At 47.9% G+C, this 23092-nt stretch overlaps 1 protein-coding gene across 29 annotated transcripts in view; it reads left to right on the top strand.

Annotated features, from left to right (window-relative positions):
- The window catches only part of EIF4G3 (eukaryotic translation initiation factor 4 gamma 3), a 133910-nt gene that overhangs the window by 90119 nt on the left and 20699 nt on the right, over positions 1 to 23092 (top strand). For 21 of the 29 annotated variants that reach the window (XM_062593443.1, XM_062593442.1, XM_062593441.1 and 18 more), the window contains 11 exons: positions 1988 to 2857; positions 6218 to 6306; positions 7847 to 8096; positions 10344 to 10501; positions 11820 to 11945; positions 13040 to 13150; positions 16883 to 17053; positions 18465 to 18662; positions 19371 to 19517; positions 19812 to 20048; positions 21496 to 21600. In XM_062593443.1, coding sequence (XP_062449427.1) covers positions 1988 to 2857; positions 6218 to 6306; positions 7847 to 8096; positions 10344 to 10501; positions 11820 to 11945; positions 13040 to 13150; positions 16883 to 17053; positions 18465 to 18662; positions 19371 to 19517; positions 19812 to 20048; positions 21496 to 21600 — 2462 coding nt within the window. Of the gene's footprint in view, positions 1 to 1987; positions 2858 to 5861; positions 6025 to 6217; positions 6307 to 7846; positions 8097 to 10343; positions 10502 to 11819; positions 12131 to 12706; positions 12945 to 13039; positions 13151 to 13361; positions 13476 to 13617; positions 13824 to 13910; positions 14248 to 14631; positions 15409 to 16882; positions 17054 to 18464; positions 18663 to 19370; positions 19518 to 19811; positions 20049 to 21495; positions 21601 to 23092 lie in introns of those variants that run through there. The other 8 variants (XM_062593444.1, XM_062593448.1, XR_009960565.1 and 5 more) reach the window with 8 other exon arrangements.

Below are 23092 nucleotides of genomic sequence, written 5' to 3'. Positions count from 1 at the left end.
TGGAATTAGGAGTTGCATTGCATTTAATCTCCCTGCTTTTCCTGTAAAAGGCAAGCATCGGTGATCTCCGTTTGCTGCTTTTGAAGCAGTTTCTGCCAGGCTGCAAAATGCAGATAGGGTTTGGAGGAATGCAGGGGAGACAAGACCCTTCCTGCTGTAATATCTTAATATCAGTCCTATAGAGTCCTGCTGGTGCGTATATATTGCCAGTCCCTGTGGGCTGCAAATGCAAGAATATTGCACTGAATTTAGGTCAGGCTGATCCCGGAGCATACCTGGCTTTAGGCCTTGGCTGTCGCAGGCGTTGGAATAGGGTATAATCATGCACGAAATCAGAGCTGTCAACTTTTACTTAGTTTGAGAGATTGTGCAGGCTCGGTGGGATGTTTGGAGTAGTGATTTTTTTTTTTTTTTAAGCCTCTTTGCAATCGCTGAGATGTATCAGATGTGAAGAATGTATAATGCAGTCAGTTTGGGGAAAACAGATTAATATTAGCTCCCAAAGCTTGAAAACCTTTGGGGCCCTCCACTCGCACCGCGGTTTAGCAACACGCGCCGCAAAAACTGCGCTACCTCGCAAATGCTTGCAGCGGGACAAAAGACGGAAAATTGGCAGCAAGCCCAGCGATTATTTTTGGATAAACACCACCGAGTCCAAATGAATTCCTGCGTCCGGACAAATCCGCCAGGCTCCGCAGCCTTTGCCGCTGCGACCGCCCGGCAGCCCGGCTCCCTCCTGCTGCTCCGGTGCCTTTGGCTGGAGGCGATGGCAGGCGGCCGGCCGGCCGAGCTCTTCCGAGGATTTCTCATGTCTTGACCTCTCGCTTTACCGCCTCTGAGATTTCGGGTTGCCCATCGTTCTTCTGCAATCCCAAACGACTTTTCTCTTGTGGTTTTGCACGTGCCGCCCCCATCCAGTAGCTAACGCATCCCCCAAAAATAAGGGGTAGTTTTGAAGAAAGTGTGTCTAAACTGCTGTTTTTAAAATGCAAATGTATATTTTTTCTGTATTTTTGGTCTCTCAGAATGTTTTTCTAGATGCTTCGAATGTTTTTTTTATTTTATTTTATTTCTTGAGTAATTTCATTTGACTCAAGAAAGAGAATATCCAGGCCGTTGTTTAGAGCGAGCTTTAAGCTTGGAGGACGCTCCCTGCTTTGACCATCTACAGAAGATGGTCCAAAAACTAGAAGGCCGCGTTTGCTCATCTCAGACAATTCTCTGGTCCTTCTTCTTACACGGAGCCTTCAGGATCAAACTCACTCGGGATACTTTAATCTGCCTTTTTGTTCCTTGCCTCCCAAGGCATCACGTTAAAGCGGTTTCAGTGCTCGGAAGGACTCGGGGCACTTCCGTGCTTGGGGGGGGAAGAGAGCTCCCTCCCTGAGGACACATCTAAGCAACCTTCGTCTTAGGAGTGGTCTGAAACCAGATCGTTGAACCTGTGGAGCTGACTTCCCACCACCGGTCTCGCCTGGCTTGCCGAGCCACGCTGCAGAGACGCAGTGCCCAAAATACCTGAGATAGCCCAAGAATATTTTGCTAGAAAGCGGGTTTGACTGTAGCTTGCCTGCGTCTCGGTGCTAAAACCCCGCTGTCCTCTGAGGTGGCATCCAGCTGAAGTATATTTTTGTCTTCCTTCTCACTGCGATTTCTGTGAAGGAAATTGCTGTTTTCAGGAGCAGAGTTTCTTACAAGTTCCACGTTTTGCGGCGTGCTCGCGGGCCTTTTCTCCGAAGGCCTTTGTACCGCAAAGCCAGCGTTCAGAAAAATAGAAGCAGTCATTGGATTTTAAGGTTTGCCAGCTGCAGGTGGTCTGTCCTCTCCGTATTTTTTTTTCTTGCCTTTAGATACAAAGCTTCTACGCTCCTCATAGGAGCTTCCCGAGTAGCATTCGGTACACGGGGAAGGTGGCTCAGATGTGGCTAGGGAAGGTGGGATTGACTGCTGCCATAACATTGACTCTTATTTTTGTTTGCTTTCCCAGAAGAGAAGCCAAAACCAGATCCAGTATTAAAACCACCTTCTCCAGTCCTCAGACCAGAACCTAGCGGGGAGAAGAAAGATCAAGCAGGCCAGACGAGCGAGGCTGCCTCCGTGGAGACCCCGCCAGACCTTCCTCTCGCTGCCTCGCCGACCCCGGCGGCTCCCGTGGCCGTCGTAACTCCTCCTGCTGCTGTCGCGGCCGCTCCTAGCAAATCTACGTTTACAGCTGACTTGGAGGAGAGCTGTGAACTCGCCTCCGCCAAAGAGGAGGCAACGCCTATAGCTAATGCAGCCCCCTGCGCGGACGCGTCGGACCCTTCGCCAGCGGAAGAGGCTGACGCCGCCACGTGCGAGGAGCCCAGTAGTGTAGCATCTAGTGATATTCCAGTGACTGCTAGTACTAATCTAATTAACGAAATGAACGGAGTTAGCGAAACCGTAGCTGCTACGGAGAGTATAGCAGATGTAGCCCCCGAGGAAGTGGCGCCGTTGACTGTTGAGTCGGAGCTACCCGAAGCACCTCCGGCAGACGTGGAAAGCGTGCCATCTTCCGTCGCGCTTCCCACCACTCCCTCGCCTCCGCCGACGCCTCCGCCGACACCTCCTTCTTCTCCTCCTCCTCCTCCTCCTCCTCCTCCTCCTCTTTCTGTTGCTGCTGCTGTGACCACTACGACTCCTTCTCCACCTCCTCTTCCGTCTCCTAGTGCCCTCCCTGGTCTTCAGGGAGATTTAGAGGGAGAGGAGAGCACAAGAACTACTCTTAGCGAAGACGTAAAGGATATGGAAAAGAAGGAAGATAGCGAAGCAGACGGGCAAGAGGAGGAGAGCACGGAGTCTCCGAGTATAAACTCTGGGAAGAGTCCTGTCCCAGGTAAGCGTTCAGCCTCGTGGGTTTGGGTGGCCAGCTTGAGGATGGAGGAAGGGGGTGGTTTTTCTATCAGATGTTTCCTTCTGCATGTGCCGGAGAAAAACTAACCATGCCAAGTCACCGTTGTTCTGCTCTTGAAACGCTGAACGTTGTCTGCAGCGGCCAGAAACCTCCTGGTGGCAGAGGGAGGTAAATTGGGCCGCGCGTCCCCGGGAGCTTTGCTTCTCCCGGCACGGAGGGCGGCATTTCCCCGTGTTTGAAGAACTGTTGCTTTGGATTTAGCTGCCGCTCCTAAGTAAGCTTAATACTTGGACCTTGAGCATCTCTGAGCCAGCAGTTCTGAGGGAACCTGCAGGTGTTTTCCTCCTCCCCACCCCCAACTTTATGTCATGATGGTATCAGAAGCGGGTAAATGGAACGGACCATTAAACTGATTTTAAATGCCTGAAATGCCAAGTGTCGCACACCTGGATCTGCCGGCGTTGATTAACCATGTATCCGTTTTCCTCAACAAAAGCAGCACTTAAGCAAAATACTCTCTTCCCACTAGTTTTGGCTCTTCTAGCTTGTTTGTAGGATTTTTCAGTAAAACAGGACACTGCGGATGGAAGGGCTGTTCATGAATTTCTTAGTAGCTGAAAAATAAAAGCTCTTTAGCTGCCTTTGAAAAATCTCTGCTATTTCTGCGAGTGTTGTTACCTGCCTTTGGTTTCACTGTCCTATCTCGTCACTATTTTAAGCATTTAATGGATTAATTCAGACAGTCTTACTTTATTTGTTGCATTTTCTATACAGAACTTTCTTTTTCCAGGAGTTCTTGGAAATGAAACTGTGGGAAATAAGTTAAATCAATTAATTTCTTGTAACTGTTTGAGGGAGTACAGTAATGGCTATTATGCCTACGTAGCGGTGTTAAAGAGTTGCAAAGTTGAGGTTGTTTTCTCATTAATTATCCTTTGAATATGGAAAGGGTGAAGATTGGACAAGAAAGATGGAGGGAAAAGTAAGGATCTTTTTTCTCCGTAACAAAACTCTTAAAATATTTTCCATAATTTAGCTGTCCTGAATGTTTCCAACTTTATGCTTTTAACGAGAGATTCAGGTCTTGAGCGATCAGACGCAGCTCCTGTAAGGACTTGGAGAAGCATCTGAGGCTGATTCTTTCTTTCTTTCTTTCTTTCTTTTTTTAAACATGTTTTTTGGTAAGTTTGTAGTGTATTGAGTCCTTCAAGGCTTCCCCCTGCGCTGCCTGGTTTAGGAAGGAAAGGTTTTCCCCTCGATGCGAGCTTTTCGCCCTCGGTTTTGGGCTGAGATGCTGATGACTTCGGATGGAGCAGATAACGTTCACTGCGATCTCCTTGACACGCTAATTATTTCACAGGCAAATGACAGATATCTAACGGCGGCAGTAACATCTATTACTACACTCCGTTATGTATTAATTTAACTGAAAAGCTGGGCCTGGCCTGCTTCCATACTTGTGTAACGCTGTGCGAGGTCGATACGCTGCATTTTACCAGTCCGGTACCTTGAAGAAGATCCAAAATGTAGAAAAGAGCAGAAAGATCCTTTCACTCTACCAACTACAGATTTAATTCTCCTGTTAATATTTTAATATTTTCATTCAACTTTATGCTCTCTGGAAACAGGATAGAAATGGGAATTCTTTTTGAACGTGTGCTGCTAGACAGGAGCGCGGTCATTTTTTAGCGCTATTTCTTTGGGGTTTCCAGTAGTGTGCGGGTTGTCGGCCAAAGCGTGTACATATTACAGAGCGGTTTAGTTAGCTGCCCGTCCTGGCATTAAATCATACTGGTTTAAATCATTCCCTTTAATGGGAGCTGATCTCATTTGACCCGTTTGACTCATTTTGATCCCCTCGCTCTCTGAAGCTCTGGGGCGGAAGGACGAGACTGCGTCCCCTGTATTTTGCGTTGAAGGTGACTGTGTTTGAGGGGCCGGTGAAATTATGTGCTTGTTCCTTTACAGGATACACAGTTCTTCCATGTAAAAGTCAGAGAAACAACACAGTTTTTTTGCTATACCAGGTTCTATAGATGGAAAGAATTACGTGCGGACCATGGAGGCCTTTGCTTAAACATCTTTATCTGGCAGCTCTTTTTTTACAGCCCAAGATAATGATTTTTTTACGTCTCACCTAAAGAGACCGGAGTTGACCAGAGCTGACCCTTTCCTGATCGATGGGAATCTTTGTTTCTTCTCCGCTGGCTTTAGGTTTTCTCCAGACTTGCAATATCAGAGTATCCCTACAGGAGCATCTATGTTACATTCGTATTTTGGAATGATCAGAATATTGGCCTCGCTGTTTCCTGCCAAGGGCAAGAGCACGTAGCTTTCCAAATAATTCATCCTTGACCATGTCTGTTGCAAGGAAAAAAAAAAATGCCGAAAGAGGAACTCAGCTTTCAGCCTGTGATCCTTACCAGAAGCATCGCGCTCGCTATAAGTCAGTGTGTCGTCATCTTTTTTTTTTTTTTATATTTTTAAATTTTTTTAAAGTAAGTGGCAATAAATAGTGTTGGTTAAACAGCACTATGGTGAGATCTGACGGTTTCAGTTTTCCCACGGAAAGAAATTACTGCGTAACATGTCAAAGCAGTCTGCAAAGGAGCTTGGAAAATGTATGCACAGTGGCAAAAAAAGAAAAAAAAAGAAAAAAAGCATTTGAGGAAAGACTTTGATTGCAGATGTGCACTCAGGCTCGATTTGCAGACGGTGCCGGGTTGTTGCAGTCCCTTGTTTGGGGTTTGGGTTTGGTAGGTTAGAAATCTTCCTTTTCTTCCCCCAAAGAAAGGGGAGAGCACGCAGCGTGGAGAATAACATTTGCACCAAGCATGTGATCGTTGAGGAGGAAAAAACCCCAAACGTTTGCCAGCTCCGACTTTGAGAGTCGTTATTCGAAATTCCTTTGCAGCAACGTTTGATTTATTCCCGCAGATGACGTGGTTCAAAGTAACTTTTCTTCTCTTTCTCCCCTTCCCGCCAGCGCCTCCGCGGGCCTCCTGGGCACCCAAAGGCAGACGCTTTTGTTCCCTTCTGCTTCGGTTTCCCTATTGGGAAAAGAGGGTGATAAATTACCCTGGTATTTATTCTATTTATCCGATCTCTAGTTAAAAAAATAAATAAATAAATTAGGAAGTCCCCAGTAACGCGTTTTTTTCTTTGCCCATAGGACCCATTGGCACCAGCTGATTTCTTCTCTCCTCTAAACGGAAAGCGGTGGTCGCCGTCCGAGTCCCCTGCGCGGCTCGGACGGGCGCGCGAGAAGCCGGGGGCGGGCGACCCGTCGCCCCAGGCCGGGCTTCGCTCGGCGTTGTTAACGGGTGTCCGCTTGCATTGCAGCCCAAACAGCTCTAACTGCACCAAAGACGTGGAAGAAACCAAAAGAGCGGACCCAGGCCGCCGAGGAGGCCGCCGAGGCGGAAGCGGAGGTAAGGGGCGAGGAGTCCGAGCGGCGCCGCTGACGCCGTTACGGCTTGCGCTGCCCGGCGACGTCCTCGTGGCCGAGGCCGCTCCGATGCGAGGGCCCCCTTCCCGCGGCGACGTGGCGAGGGTCTGCCTCAACGCCAGCGGGCTCGCGCCGGCGGGCGGCCTCGCTTCTCTGCCTCCTACGCGCCCTGGCAGCGCGCGTGCCGGTCCTGGCCCAGGCTTTTTAATAAAACCGTGTGACAGTCCGGGCTTGCTCCTGCGCTGCTGGGCCGGGGATGTTGCAGAAGAACCTTCCTTGTTCCGATATTATTCTTCCACTATTTACTCCCCAACTTTTCCTTGCTGCATGCTTCATTTTAGCTTTCTGCTACAAAAACACCTTGTTGTAAAGTAAATCTTGAGTCCAGTGGGCAGTTGCTAACAGTACTTTGCCCTTTTTGTAAGCAACTGTTGGCTGTTTCTCCACTGAAACAGCGGATAAGCTAATTTACGCCTAACGAGCGGTGTGTAAGTGCTCTCTCCTCGGTTTGTCAAGGGGAAGAGAGGCTTAATGCGCTCGCATGCAAAGTGTCCCACTGTGACAGCTGGTCTATATTCAACAGAAGAGCTGATGATTGGGTAACCCGCGAAAATTAAAAGCATCCCTCTACGCTCATTTTCAAGCCAGAGTGTGAAGGACCTTGTTGGGCCTGCGCCAGCAAGTTTGCATATTCATTTTCTTCCTCGTTTATTGGAGGAGTCTAGTCCCTTGGACCGTTTTCACCGATGCTAAATGCGCTTGAAAAAAAATTTCAGGAGTGTTTCCTCAAAATCATGCAAAAAGCGTTTTTGGATGCAGCACTTCTAGGTAGGCAGGTGAAAGGATCGGGGACCGCTCTGGAGTGGCCCGGCTCAGCTCCTGCTTCCGTTTAGCGGACAAGGGCGTTGCGCCTTCGCCCCGCCGACGCGAGTTCCTGCTGCTTTCCCTGTTTGAACTCTCGTTGGAGAGCTCTAAAATTAACAACAAAGAATCCTATAAAAAGGTGTTGGTTTTTCCTGCAACGCTGGAATTGCAGGAATTGCGTGCGACGTCGCCTCCTTCCCGGGAAGCCGCTGCGGGAAGCTCGCGTTTAAAGACCGGCCCCCTGCAACCCGAGCAGCGGGTTCCTTTGAAAGAAGTTGCCGAGCTCCAGGAAGGAGGAGAAGCGAGGTTATCTTTACAGGCTTAGGCTGCTCGCTGTTCCCCGTGCCTGCCATGCTCTAGGGCTTAGCAGTCTTTTTCCGTCCGCTCTCAGCGGCTCGCGCGGGCAGCACGGGCGATGCTCCGTCTTTCCGGCCGCCCCGGCGGTTAGCAGCGGGTTGCCTCCGGGAACGAAACGCTTTCAGCAAATCGTCCCGTTACTCCGGGCTTGGTTACAGGTCTGTGTGTCGCTGTCGAAGATGCGTTTGTGTTCTTGTTAGGAGCAAAATGTGCCGTAGGTATCGCTGAAGAGCTGTTTCGCGTGTTTTGAATGTTGGCAGGGTGGTTTTAATGTAACCTCTGTGTTTCCATCTGTGCTTCAGCCTAAAGTAGAAGAGGAACTTTCAGGTGACAAAGTACTTGAATCTGAACAGGATAAAATGAGCCATGGGTTCCCCCTGGAGAAGGACCCTCCAGAACTTAAAAAAGTGAAAGCCGTGGAGGAAAACGGAGAGCAGGAAGCAGAACCTGTCCGTAACGGCGCCGAGAGCGTCTCCGAGGGGGAAGGGACCGACGCGAACTCGGGCTTCGCGGAGAGCTCCAGCGAAGGGCCGGTGTACCAGTATAAACCAGGTAAATCCCGTTGCGGACTCTCTCGTTTGCTTGCTTGTTTTTCTGCTTTCCTCCTCCTTGAAGACCGGCGAACACGTTTGCATCCTCCTGGAGGAAAAACAGTAACGTTTGCAGTGGTGCCGCGAGGGAGGGATAACGTTTCACCGTGGTTGGCTCCGGAGGGATTCGCCAACCGCCAGCCTCGGAGGGCTGGGGCTGGAGGCCTCCGGGGCGACGCGAGAGGAAAATCGCCTTCCTCCTGCTGGTGGCAACGGAGAGGAGAGGAGCCTACAGAGCCCGAGAGGGGTGGGAAAAGCAAACCCCCGATTGCGTGAATTTGTTGCGTGTGTGGATGTTGGCTGCAGCGTGGTGGAAGCGGGGAGGAATTGGTTGCCCCGTGCTCACTGGTTGAAGACGATCCAAGAAGCTTCCGTATAAGCAGATGTGCTTTTTAAATAAGAGATTTGACTGTTCTAATTGGGTACTGAATAACAAACTCGTTAGTGTGCGCATTTATGTGTATTTAATTACCTGACTAAGCAATTCTAAAGATCTTCAGATTTCTATGAGAGTAAGAAAAACAAAAATAAAGCATTTTATTTTCAATCCAAGCTCTGCTATTAAGCTGTAGTATACACAATTCCTATGGTAAAAGAATTAAGTGCAGGTTCAAAGGATACAATGCTTTCTGCACTGGTTAGCATTATATATGGTCTACCTAAGGGGTTTTCTTCTTTCTGTTCATTAAGATATTTAATTTGTAGTCCTGCAAGCCCCGAACCTCTATAAATTCACTTCATTAAGAGAGACCTTGAGACCATCTTACCTTTCAGTTGCTACCAGTTTTTAAGCCATTTATTATTCTGGTGAAGCTTACTCAAAATAAATTAAGTTATTTTCTTTGGAGGCCAGAAATTAAGAGCATAAAACAAAATCAGGAATGACCTTGAGAGCCTGACAGACACGATGCTGGGAGGAAGCACCACTGTTAAGTGTCTGCACGGCTGCTGTAACTTCTGGACAGCTTCGTTCTCACAAAGACCTGAATTGCTTTGCTTTTATTAATTTGGCAATATCGTAGCGTTGGGAGAAAACCTAGAGGCCTCTTGATAGTTTACGCCACACTTAAGCTAGCTTACCTATTGGTTAGTTAAGCACATCTTGAAGTTAATCCATAATTCATCAGCTGTTTTTCTAAAACACTTGACGCAGTCGGAATGATTTCAGGCCGGGCTGGCAGCCCTTTCACGGGGCTGAAGGGCTTCAGCTGAGCCCTCTGCACGCGCAGCGCCTCCGCCTCGCGCTCCTGCCCGCTCGGTGCGATAATCCTCCGCTCTAGTTCTCTTTCCAAAGCTAAGGATTTTGCCTTTTAGTAGAATTGCTTGTTTGCTCCCGGTCTCTTCCCTCCTTGAGCGTGTCGGAAGCCTGCCTGTGACATTTTCCACTTGCTTTGCGCGCTGTAACTGCGTGTTAAGAGCTTTGCAGGAGAAGGAAACTGCACCTACAGACTGTTTCTTGCGGCTGCCGGTATTTTCGCATGCTAAGCTGGGGGCGGTGGGGCACGGTGGACGGGCGCCTGGCCTGGGATTCGTTTGCTGGGATCGAATTGTTTTCCACCTCCCTTTTTCCTGAAGCGCCGTGGAAGAAAAGCTGCCCAAGGAACTACGGATAGTCATTGCTTTTGCATGTTTTCATTCTCAGTTATCAAAACACATCGCTCAAAAGAAGTTGCTGGTCGCAGCCTCTGCTGGGATGAGAGTGGTCAGTACCCAGAGGCCTAAACCCACTGGTTAGGGACTAAAATAAGGAAATGGTAGAGCACCTTAGCAAAAAACCTGAAGGGCTGGCTAGAGCGCAAAGCCATGTTTTTTGGCATCAGTAAAATCCAAAGGAGACATCTCTTACAGATGTTTTCCTTCAGATAAAAATGTACCTCCCTGCTTAGGGGCTGGACAAGTCAACCTGGCTGGCGAACAAGTAGAGATTTTCTTTTGCAACCCCCAACCGAGCTGCCGGCAAAGAAAATCTTGTCTCTAGGCCACCAGATGTGAATTTTCTTTGCCTTAACGTGGCTGTGGGTTTGCAGTTTGGGTTGCGTCAGGCGTTGGGTTGTCTCTGTGCCACAGATGGTTTTTTTCTGCCCGGCCAGTGCTCAGAATAAATGGTTTCGGCTGGAAACTTGGAATCACGTTTTGTTTGGATTTTACAGAAGCGAGAGCAGAGTTGGTTTTGTTCGCTGTGAATCTCAGTCAGCTCCTCTCATTATAGAGCAGTGGAAGCCCCTGGATCCCGAAGGCAAGAAGCAGTACGACCGGGAGTTTTTACTGGACTTCCAGTTCATGCCCGCCTGCATCCAGAAGCCGGAAGGGCTGCCCCCCATAAGCGATGTGGTTCTCGACAAGGTGAGAGGAGAGCCCATAAAACAGGTGCGTGCAAATGATTCAATAACTAAACATCTCTACGCTGGAAAGTTTTTAATCGCATGGGGAGGAAAAAGGGGTTTAGTTACCTGGTGCCACCGCAGAGCCGTGTGCTTTTGTCTGTGCCGGGAGGAGTAACTCAGTTCTGGGAGGGGATTAATGCATGCTTCATTCCTTGACCAAGATTTTTGTCTGGCAGAGGAAGTATTTGGCTCACGTCACATCACAAGATTGTGCAGTTAAAGGCACCGTAGGCTAACGACTGCGCACAGGCGATTTAGAAAGTAAAGAGCTTTGAATGGCCTTTACCTGGGTTAAGTTACACTGAGTTGTTATTAGAATTTAAAGTGATTTCTCCTCGCCTTGGAGACCTAAACAAAGCAAGATTGAAGGGAGAGGCCGTATCTTTTATTAGATCTGCTCTACGATTAGTAAGCAGAGGCACACTTACGGGCAGGCGAGCTCTTCCGTTGGCCTGAGACAGTTGTGTTAGGATTTATCATTTGGTTTAATAAAAGCTTTTTAGACCTTGACTCGCTTAAAGAAGCAGCTCTGTGATTTTATCCAGTGTTATTACACATGTGGTTTTCTCGGCTGTGTTTCGGGACTTGTTGAAATAGCGTTGTTACTTGTTGTTATTTCTGAAGTGCTGGCACGAGGACCTTAGTCTCCTCTCAGTTGGAGCAATGTACTTCATTGCTTTCGATGTAATCACGACATATTGACCCTTAAGATCCGAGGAGAAGTCGGGAGATTGGTGATTCTTATGTGCAGAAACATCTTCACTCTGAATTTCATGCACAGACAAATTGGAAAGCACAGCTATGTTCCCAAAATGATTTCATCCACCTACTAGTTTTCCGTGATCGCTTCTCGCCGTTCCCTCTACTTTTGGGCTTCCTCTGCTTGGTCAGCCATCTGTCTTGTTAGCACAAAAGACATTTGTTTGAGGGAAGGTGGCAGTTTTGTGATCCTGAACCAAGCCTATCACATTTATTTTGCAGAGGACAGGCCCACATCGCTGTTGTTTTATCCTCTATAAGTCACATTCGGCCTTGAAACGTTTCTGAACCCCCCGTAGCCCTGTCATGTATTTTCACAATAGCCACCTGTGTAAGACATGTTTTAAATTAAATGCATATTTTTAGTATGTGTGTGGATATATAACATGATCAAGTTGTTAAAAGCATTAATTTGGATATTAAATCTATATGTTACGGTTGATGTTTCAGCACAGGCGGAGGTTGTAGACTTGGATGAATTTGTGACAGCTACAGCACGCGCTAAACAGCTCTTGTTGATTTGTTGCTGCTCCTCTGCGCAGGTCAATCAGCCAAAATTGCCACTGCGAACCCTGGACCCTCGCATACTGCCTCGAGGACCAGACTTCACGCCAGCCTTTGCTGATTTTGGGAGGCAAACCTCCGGTGGAAGAAGCGTATCTGGAAGTGTGAGTTATCCCCAACTTGCTAATTCAAAACCTGGCCTTAATACCAGTGAAGTCCATCCTCACATTTCTGGGCCTCCTCGGATGTTTCGAGTGGTTCTGGTTTTGTCAGGCTGATCACGAGGTTGATGTTTTCTTGGTTGTCAAAACATAGGCAAATTAAAAGACGGTGTGGATATTTTTAACTGGTACGTATTGGTCTTAAATGGATTTAATCTCCTCCTTTCCCATCTCCTACACAAGAAATGTGTGGAAACATGTTTCCACGTGAGATCCTGGTAGTGGCATGTGTGTGAACACACACTTTTCGTACACTAATAGGAGCTGTGTGTTAGCATGCATCCTCGTAGGAACCTATTTTATAGATGATGCCAACAGGGCAAATATATTTTGCTAACCACAAAAGCTAGTGTATTTTCCTGCTTTCTCTGTTCTTCCACTTGTTGCTGTGCTTCGTTTGCTTCACCCCTCCTTGTCCTTTCTTATCCTCTGCTTTTCTCCTTTCACCTTTTCTTATTTTCCCTGCATCTGGTTATGTCCAGACTCGAAAATCCAACCCTGAATTCTTCCTTCTTGCCTTTCTGTTGCTCCTTCTCGGAGCACGGGTGTCTCAAGGCACAGTGCCCCCCCAAGGGGCCAAGTCAGCTGCGGCCAAGGGACAGAGGCTGCCCCGGTTAGCTGAAATAAGTCTCAACTCCAGTTTCTCTCAAAACTACGGGTTTCGAATAGAGCTCACGAAATAACCTTAACTTCCAAGTATGCAGATTTGCAGGAGGCTCGGAACGAAAGCCGGCGATTTTGCTGCAGACTTTTGCATTGCTCTAACGTTTCTGTTTCGAGAGCGGTCTTGTGGCCAGTGGCTTGGTTCTGGGGTGCGCATCCTTGCCTTCAAGTAGCTTCGGTGTCGCAGTTTGTCTCAGAGCACGACCTGGTCCCGAAACCTTGGCGCTGTTTGAGGTGGACAACGCTTCCTATATTTAGCGACTCCGCAGTGGGCTGCAGGTTGTACTCCGGCGCCTTCTGGCCTTTAATGCGCTGAATGTCCCGAGCCTCTCGGCACCTTGGTAATGTCAATGTTGCTCTTTCTCTTTCCGCAGGCCTGCAAAGTGCAGAGCAACCCTGGATTGCCTTCCCTGGCTCGGTGCGGTTCCCCAGCATGCCCTCTCTTGGTCTCGCCTCACCCACCATTGAGGAACCTGCCGATAGGGGTAAGCCAAATCCCCCCCTCCCCCCAGTATCTTTGCACCTTTTTGTAGAGTTATCTTTTTCTGTAACATCCGTTATTGATAAAGAACGACCAGCAGAAAGCTTTACAAAAAGGTGCAACAGTGTTTTTTTTTAAAAAAAAAATAAAAAATAAAAGAAAAGAAAAGAGAGAGAGAAAAAAAAAGAAACAAGACTTGCATTGTACCCCTCTAGGCAGTCTTCAGTGGTGGGTGGGACAGCACCAGCTGAGGGCATGCTGGGACGTTGGCCTGAGCGGGATCCGCGAGGGGTCTGCACTTTGCAGACCTGTGGAAAGGGGGAGAAAAGGTAAGTGCTGCTTACCCGTTCATTTGGAGCATTCAGCACATAACATACATCTTACATTTGCGCCTTTAAAGAGTAGAGCCTTCCTTTGCATTTTCTCGAGGAGGGTTTAAAGGTAACGGTTTTTTAACACGCCTGCTGTCAGTTTGTTACAGGACGAGAGGGTTTGCAGCCCAGCACAACGTCAAACGTTATTTTCTTATAAAGCATGACAAAATCTGCGTTTATGCTGTCTGTCCGCTCGGTCATTCCACCTCTACGCAGGCCATGCCCATAAACCATTAAAACCCACTGCCTATTCCTTGCCCTTGAAATAATATCAAGCAGCTCAGCGCTAACCAGCTTTCAGCACATGAGAATCCTTTATTTTGCTTCTTCAGCTTTGTCTTTATTTTATTTATTTTTCTTTTTTTAAATAAACATGTTGTATGTTTTTAGAAATAACAAGCGTCCACTCAAACAACACAAGGAGTGTGATTACACAGGAGCAAAATACAACGAAGAAGCCTTTTTTGGTATAGACAAAAACTTAGAAATCAGTGCAACCCACTGTGGTGGCGAGCTGCAAAAATAGAGAAATAGGGTTGGGAAAGACCGATCCCTCCCTGTGCGCCGAGGCAGGATGCGTCCGCCAGTGTCATTCCTAACAGGTGTCTGAGGGTTTTCATGATGGCACCGTGCCTTAGTTTGTTACGGGGAGGATTCGACACCTCTTCGGGAGACTTGCCCGTGTCTCTTTCTGCTTGTCTTTTCCCCCTGTTCACCTGGAAGACAGGTAATTTGGGTTAATGTGGTAGCATCTGGTAAGCGCTTCTCAGTGCTTTTGGTGGAAAATACTGTTTCAGTGCAAGCTGTAGCATTTTAATAGCAGGTACTGCAGAAATATTATTATTTGTTTGGACTGGGTTGCAAAAAGGAGGCCAGACGTGAACTCAGGTGCCTGTTTAACTTGCTGCTTTGTAAATTCAGAACAACAACAAAAAACCCCCCAATATTTTCTTAAAAGATTACGATTTGTATATTATTGAAGAGCGGTATCTGTTCACTGATTTTAAACCTAATCAAACATTCAGCCAGTCTGAACTAAGTTTATTCACAGATGTAAAAAATACAATCATAAAGAAAGTATTTGTTTTGTTAATATTAATTGCGTTTAAAGGTCTGGTCTCTAAGATCTGGTCAGATTTTGAGAAAGCCAGGGCAGGCACAGCCCGCGTCTTCCGCTGCCACATGCTGACGTTCAGGAGATGCTCTGGGGGTTCTCAGCATTCATCTTTTTTGCAAATAAAGTGACAGCCTTCGAAGAGGATTGTGTGCTCTAAAAGCAAATGCTTCGGCCTGCCGGGGCCCGTCCGTGAGGAGGCGTCGTGCCTCCTTGGCTGCTCTCTCCGCCCGCGTTGCAGCCCCGCTGTGGTCGGCAGGTCCTTCGGGCCGGTCCCCTCCGCGGAAGAGGAGCGGGACGGCCGTGCGTGCTCTCTCTTTGGCTTTGCCCTTGTTTCCTGGATGAGGTTACCCCAAACGTATTGATTTTCAGGCATTTTGCCAGTCTGGTTACTGAGGTTTTTGTGGCCGAGGAGCTGGACGGAGAGGTCTCGTGTGGCTGGCTGCGGCAGCGTCCGCTCCGCTTTCTGTTGCGTTATTTTCTGGTTTCTCGGCTGGAAGGAAGTGTCGTCTTTCCTCGGCTGGACCTGGCCAGAACCGGGGCAGCGTGCGTGGCTGCAGATCGGTGTCGAGACGGAGACGGATGTCTCGAGGCAGGACTGCGGAGCAGACTGCGCTGCGTCCGCCCGTGTCGATGAAGAGCGGGCGAGACCCCCCGCAGCGAGCTGGAGCGAGCCCGTGGGGAGCGACTGACCGCTGTTCAAAGAAGACTCAACGCTGCGAAGCGTCGGGAAGGTCCCCGGCGCTGCTGGCTCGCTGCTTCGTTCCGATCCCCTCTCGAGAGCGACTGGCTCGAGCGGTTTTGTTACAATTACGACGCGTGCCCCGAAGAGGCTCGAACGAACCCGCCGGCTTGTTTCTGCGCAGGCCGGCAGGATCCGAGCGCGAGCCGGGGTAGGCGACGGGCCGGCGCGCTCGGCCTGCGAAGCGTTGCTGCCCTGTGGGACCGTTGTCCTTTGCCAACCTTTTATTCTCTTTACATTATCACTTTATGAAGCCGCAAAAGACTCCAGCAGTGACGGCGATTACGTTTCTTTGCTTTCAGCAGCAGCACGCGGCGATGTTGTCAAAGCGAAGCGGTTGGAATCGCAGAGAAAAGTTCGTGTATTTAAGGAGGATTTTTTTCTTTTCCATCGGGCAAAAGTGTATTTTGGGCTGATATATAGCATGTGAAGTACAAGCTAAAAGCACTTTCCTCGTGCGTTCAGTTCAACCATTTGAGTAACGCAGATGATTTTGCCTCTGATGTGGCTGGATCGTTTTGCTGAACGGAGCCGTGCTTTAAATGGCACAGCTTTCATGGAAGGGTTGCGTACCGCCAGCCAGAGAGATTGATTACTTCTGCCAAAAATCACGGGTTTTGATAATGAGGTTTTATTAGTGCACTAATTTTTACATTGAGGTTGGACATTTCTAATAAATGAGTTCAGAAATGCGAGAGCGCAGGGAGAAACAAGCCTCAGCGCCACACTTGACACGTTTAGCGTTTGTTTGGGAGATCCCAAGTGACGAGGAAGGGATCTGGGTGCGTGTTGTGCACCCTAGCACTGATGCAAATCTCTGCTGTGCTCTCAGCAGTTTCCCTGCTGGATGTGGCTGGGAGGAGCGTCAGGTGGTACACGAGTGCAGGGAAGAACCGAGTTTCCCTCCTTCTCCTGCAAAGCTACAGAAAGTTTTTGACCGTCAACTATTAAGATTCGCGTTCCTACAATGTAGGAGAGTATCAAGGTGCTGTGGTGTGTGCTGAAGTGTTTTACGTTACTCCTAACTCAAAATGGCTCTGTTTGAAACCAGTAAAATCATAATAATAAATCAACAGATTTACCAAAAATATCACTTAGTTGCTTGAGATGGCACGTTTGAAATACATCTCTGAAGGACTTGTTCAATCCTTGTGTACATCTTCACGGCGATGTCTCGGTTGAACAGTTTCCAGCTCCCAAGAGCTCGTTTTGGTCAGTAGGGTTGAGTTTGGCCATGCGTGAGCAGCACCTGGAGCGTAGGGATGTGTAGAAGCACGGTCCTGCATCCGCTGCGGCAGCGGCTGCCCGAGAGAAGCGCGTTTAGCGTCTTCGTGTTCCCCCTGACCGCTCTGGACCACTGTGTTGCCTTGAAGGGAATCCTAAAAACCATGGGATGAGTCGCTGATGGACAGCATCGCCATCAGCAGGGGTTCGCTTGAGCCCCCGGAGCGTTTTCTTGAGACGCAATTTTAAAAGGGGATATAACAAGGAATATTTTTGTCCTAGTTGTTGAATGCCGGACCGAGGAGATCTCAGCCGGGCCAGAGGCGAGAGCCTAGGAAGATTATCACCGTGTGCGTGAAGGAGGATGTCCATCTCAAGAAGGCGGAGAATGCCTGGAAGCCGAGCCTGAAAAGAGAGAACCAAACCGAGGACCCGGAAAATGTCAAAACCCAGGTAAGAGCTTTAGCAACCCCTTCCGTGAGCCCAGCAGTTTGCCTTTGCTGTTGTGTAAGACAGTAAAAAAGGGCAACCAAAGTCCAGCTCGAATCCCAGCTTTGGCCTACCTTGATTTTTTTTTCTTGATCTGGAGTTTAAATTGCAATCTTGTAAATCAAGGGAGTCTAAAATAGACCAGACAACCTACTACCTCTCTTCTAGGATTTTTTTTATATCACTATTTTACTAGAATATTTCTGTCTTGCTCCTAAAACAACCAACCTCAGACTCCCAACACACAGCTTGCTTTTTATCCTCTTTTAAATGATGTTTCTGTCCCAAACCTCAGCTATGCTGAGGTTCCTCTGTAGATTCCCTCAGTTCGTCCTGCCCGACTCCAAAATGCTGCGGCTGAAACTTCCTCTGTGTGTTTCTCCCCTCCCTCTCTCCATGGGCAGCCGCGTTTAGTGGCGCTATTTGCCTGGCGGTGAAACCTCGGATTTGGCCGATACGGTGGGATGTCCTTAAAGGACACTGGAATACTGTTCTCAGGGCTGACTGCAGCCCTGGTGACCTAATTATCCCTCTGGCTAGAAAAGGAGAAAGTCTGCCATGAAATAAGCCCAGGAAAGGTTGGTTACCTCTTTTGAGGAAGATGTCCGCTTCATCTCTCATAGCTAAATTAATATTAAATTAGTGCTTTTAGCTTTCAGTTGAAATGTTGCCTTCTCCGGTGGGATGAGTGGGGAGAGGGTGTTTACGAAAGCCGGCTCTGGCCGGAGGACTCTCCTTTCCCTAGGTTCCCCCTTTCTGCCGTAGGAGGGCAAAGTGTTGTTTGGCAGGTAAGCGAAGCAGGGTTTAAACTCCAGGTGATCAAGAACATCTGGAGATGTCTGTCCTCTATATATTGAGCACAGGAGAAAAAGAGTATTTCACTTGGGTGACAGCAAGGGCTCTGTGCCCCTGTCGTGCTTGGAAAAAAGCACCGGACAAGCATCTTGGATGTTTCCAAAACTTCTGCCCTGTTACCTTGAATTTGGGGAGCTGAGGAGATGGACTTGCCTACCAAGGGAGAAGGAAATGTGCTCTTGCTCTGCTTGGCTTTGTCCATAAGTGTGATGGTCCTTCTTGGGGGAAAGGGAGAGACCGTGGTACTTGCCGCCTTCTGTGTTTGGAGGCAGAGAGGAGACCCCAGGAACAAGGCTCTGGTGTGTCTGTAAGGCACCAGCTGCAGTTTGGCTCCTGCTGATGAACAGTAGCGCAAGGTCTGCTGTTTTAGGGTTCGTGTATTCAGAGGCATGTGTATTTTGTGTGCAATTTGGCAACTGAGAAATTCCTCTAGGACCTTTAAAAAGTGTCCTAGCTCGTTGCTGAAAAGTACCATCCGCCCAGTTTGTGCCCTGCACTTAATGTTCTCCTGTTGTTTTAGGAGCTGTTCCGCAAGGTACGAAGCATCTTGAACAAGTTGACGCCCCAGATGTTCAATCAACTAATGAAGCAAGTAACAGACCTGACAGTAGACACGGAAGAGAGGCTGAAAGGAGTCATTGACCTGGTCTTTGAGAAGGCCATTGATGAACCAAGCTTCTCAGTGGCATATGCAAACATGTGTAGATGTCTTGTAACGGTAAGAGCAGCAAAAGTCAAATGAGAAGTTCCTCTGGGTAGATGTTCCCCTTCCTGACCGTTATCCCCATGAATTGAATGACAGTTAAGGAAATGTGGCAAGAACAGAGTTAAATGTTAGCTTCCAAACTTAAGTAATGGTTTATATCCAAGATTTGCTCGTGTACGTTCGTTAGCCATGCTTGCAGGCAGAGGGCTTTACCAGTGGCACGTTGTTTGGAGTTAAGGGCACGGAGCACTTAGCTCTGCCTGGTCACAAGATGCAGTGAGTCATCTTTGGAAAGTCCAATTTCACTCCCTAGCTTCAAAGAGGAGCCCAAGGTGTTGAGCCAAGCTTTGGACAGCCAGCTGTTGGATGCTGAAGTTAGGACAAAATAACTCCCTCCTCCCTCCAACGGTGATTTGCTGTAACGCACAGTGAAGGAGCATGACCCCAGAGTCTTCACTGTATAACAATCTTTTTTTTAAGCATTTTTTAAGTCATTTTTTAAAGGATCCCATGAACGGAAATGCAGTCCCTCTCCAGGCAGAGGTGGTGCCTGCCAAATGTGGAGCACGGCTTTACGTATGAAATCTAAAACCGCTGGAAACCGTGACGTGATGCTTAACTGTTGTAGCCTTGCAGACTTGTATAGCTGAACATGAAGCGCAAAATAAAATGTAATTCATGGTGTATGGCCAATCTCGCTTTTTCTCCCTCTTCTTACAGCTGAAAGTACCTATGGCAGACAAGCCTGGGAGCACAGTAAATTTCCGCAAGTTGCTGTTGAATCGTTGCCAGAAGGAATTTGAAAAAGACAAAGCTGATGACGATGTCTTTGAAAAGAAGCAGAAGGAACTTGAAGCTGCTACCACTGTAAGTGATATTTTTTTCCCTAAATTCTCAGCGGTCCCTCTGAAAACAATCTCTTTGAAGACTGCTGTTGATTTGGGGGGAATTTTGGAGTTCTTGAGAGTTTCCCTCCCTCACTGCGGCAGAGTATAATAAAAAGTGTTTGCCTTGACTGGTACTTTTATAAAAGCCTCTTTTTGGTTTTTAGGACAAAGAGAATAAACAGGGACAAAAGCACCTATAATGCAGAACTGGATCTTCTAAAGAGCTCTGTGCTCTGTGATCGTGCTTTTTAGAGCTCCCTTTTGTTTTTTACAGCCAGAGGAGAAGACACGGCTCCATGACGAGCTGGAAGAGGCCAAGGACAAAGCTCGACGGAGGTCTATTGGGAACATTAAATTCATTGGCGAACTTTTCAAACTCAAAATGCTGACAGAGGCCATCATGCATGACTGCGTGGTAAAGCTGCTGAAGAACCATGATGAGGAGTCCCTCGAGTGCCTTTGCCGCCTGCTAACTACCATTGGCAAGGACCTGGACTTTGAGAAAGCAAAGGTAGGGCAGGACATTTAAGTCTTAAGATTTAAAGCGGCTTCTTTGCTTTCAAGGGTTTGCATTACCCAAGAAATGTACCACTGAATGTAGCGTTCAGGTTTAATACTGAACTCCCACCTGAAACTTTGCAGTTGCGTTTGCCTTGTGCTGTCACCTCCAGTTACTCTGGAAGGAAGCAGATGTTTTGCAGCCGTGTCCTCCTCCCGACTTGCCGCCCAATGGATATGTAACACGGTGCCTTACACGTTGGAGGAGCTTCAGCTGGCACAGACCATCTGCTTGTCCTTCTGAAAAGCCAGGCTTGGGATGAAAAAGCATTCCAGGGTTTTGCCAGAAATCGGTCGGACTCGGCTTTGGAAGCAAACTGAGCTAATTGCTTTCAGCTGCTCGGGGAAGGGAGTTCCCTTGCAGCGGGCCGGGTTGCAGAGATCGCAGTGGATCCATCGTGATCTGTCCGGGGAGCCCTTGGACAAACAGTTTCCTGAATCATTTTGTGTAGCACTGACTGAAACAGTGTAGTTTAGCGCTGATCTCCCGGGCTAAATCCCTTATGCTGTTAATGTGATAGCGTGTGCTTTATCGGCGCAGGTTTGAAAGTGGCAGCGATGGGGATTCAATTTCTCTGCATGTTTTGGGAAGAAAACAGAGTCTGACTTTTGAGCGGTAGCAGAGGTCATGTTAGATGAGTCCTGGGTGTTTCAGTCTTTGTGATTAGTTATTTTTTTTCAAGGTTGAACGAGAGTCTTTTATTTATTTCCTGTTAAAGGGGGAGACATTTTATAACGCGTTTGCATTGAGGCCGAAGTGTTAATGATAGTTATAATTAAAGTTTATGGGAAAAGTCGATTTTAAATATTTTTCTCATCATTCTTAACTTTGGAAACGTTTGCCCTCACAGCTGAAACTTTCCAGATCAAGACCATACCAAATTGAAATAGTATTTTTTTTTTTTTTAAGTATAAGGAAAAGGATTTAGCTAGTTTTTAATGAAGGGAGTGGGAAATAATTTATTTTTATAAAACTGCCATGCAAAGTTTTGTTTAAAACATCTGGAGCCCCCGCTTTGGGGAAAAAGGCTGAAGTTTAAGAGCCTGGCAAGTGAAACCTAGACCTAATGAAGGCTTCTCCGGTTATGGTGCCATTTCGTGTCTTCAGTGCAGACTGATACAGATTCTATCACATCAAAACTTTTTGGAAGGAATAAGCTTGTGTATAATGCTTGTGTGATTTTTGTACTAAGCTTTGGGCCGTGCACACTCGAATCTCACCTGTGAGGTTGTGTGAAACCCGGTGCACGCTTTTCCAGAGAGCAAATCTAGGCGCCCAGATCCCTGCTGGGTGCCGTGATGGCTCCAGCGCTGTAGTACAGAACCCGCTGATGATCCGTCCAAGGACACGTTCTCCTTTTCTTCTGAGATATGCTGATGATGTGGTTTCTCTTGTGTAGCCTCGCATGGACCAGTATTTTAATCAGATGGAAAAGATTGTGAAAGAGAGAAAAACATCTTCGAGGATTCGGTTCATGCTTCAGGATGTAATAGACCTAAGGCTGGTACGTACCCGCTGAAATAAGGAAAAGAGCTATTCCCTTTTGCAGCTGTCCCTGCTCTTTGTCAGCCCCGTAGTCTGGCCATTGGAGAGGTAAGGAATGTCTCTCTTTTTGCTGTAATGAAGGCTGAGAGATGAGTGGTTGCTAGATGGACTGCTTTATATGCGAGGGGTGTTTAGGTTCAGCTAAACGGTAGAAGTGTGTTCACACCAGGTTCGAATACGCTAATCCAGCCTGATTGCAGCAGATGCACTTGAGCTTTCTCAGGGAAGAGGGTTTGGGTGGTTTTGCCCCCAGCATCCCGTCTGTTTGCCTGTGCCAGTCGCCCTGCGGCGCTGCACGTGTTTCAGTGCGCTCTGGTGTTCCTGCTGAGCAATCGAACGCACCGATTCCTGCCAGCGCTGGCTGGTGCTGATGGGACGTGTGTGGCTGCAGAACCAAAGCGCTCTGCGATTTGTCAGTCTGGCTACAGAAGAACTGTGAGGGCCATTTTTCATAGTAATATGTATTTTACAGAAAGATGGACCTGTATTAGCTTGTATCGCTAGCTCAACTAGGCCACTGCAAATCGTTCACTGGCCGTGTTGTGTAGATGAAAGCGGAGTCTGCTCTTGGTCACAGCGTTAGGATGATGGGTCCACGCTAAACTCCGAAAATGATAGGTGAGAGAGACCTTCGTGCTAAAACATGCAGTGTAGACAGGGACTCATCATCATTGTAATCGTGGAGTCTCTCCCATACAGCAACGGGTCTGGGTACACGGTGCGGTTAAAGGTGGGACTGCACCTTGCACAAACGTTCCCAAATACATGTAATTTAACCAGTGCTGATAGTGACAACAGCATAGCTTCAGCAGTGCTAGTCCTGAGACAGCCCTTGCCTACTGTCCCAAAAGGTTTTACACCTCAGATAGCTTTTTGAAGCTGTTTTGGGGTTTTGTGCAGGCTGAGGTCACAGTTTTGGCTGCAAGGTCCACACAGATGATTACAATGTGTAACGTGTAATGAGGCTGCAGCAAGATCAAGAGCCAGTCTGGTTATTCTGGAGATAGATGCACCTGTGCAGTGCATGATTAAATAGACACATCAAGCAGTAGGAACGTTTTTGAGGAGAGACAGGTCTGTCTCTCTCTCGACAGGATTCCTGTCTCGGCCATTGCGATTTCTGAAGTGGTAAAGCACCATCTCCAGATCAAACCTGGTCGCTTCTTTGTTATTTCCGTTGTATCAGTTTTTCTTCAAGCTTGGAGGAAGGACTCCATGAACAGTGTCAGTAATAAACTGAGAGAGAGTAATAGTAACCTCCCTCTAGTCCATCTCTTTCCTCTGGACCTAGGAAGATGTTGAAAGCTGGAAATGCGCAAGATGCTAAGGGCTGAAAGTCTTGAGTTCAGTCATGCCACTCCAAAGCCAGGTCTCCGGTGCAACCTTCATTCTCCTCTAACATACATAGCTCTGTCGGTGATAGCGCTAACCTGTGGCTATAGTGTACCATG

This window comes from Rhea pennata, chromosome 22 (assembly GCF_028389875.1).
Source record: "Rhea pennata isolate bPtePen1 chromosome 22, bPtePen1.pri, whole genome shotgun sequence".
In the NCBI taxonomy this organism is placed as follows: Eukaryota; Metazoa; Chordata; class Aves; order Rheiformes; family Rheidae; genus Rhea; species Rhea pennata.
Note: the sequence above shows the minus strand (reverse complement) of the source record. Positions and strands in the feature narration are given on the sequence as shown.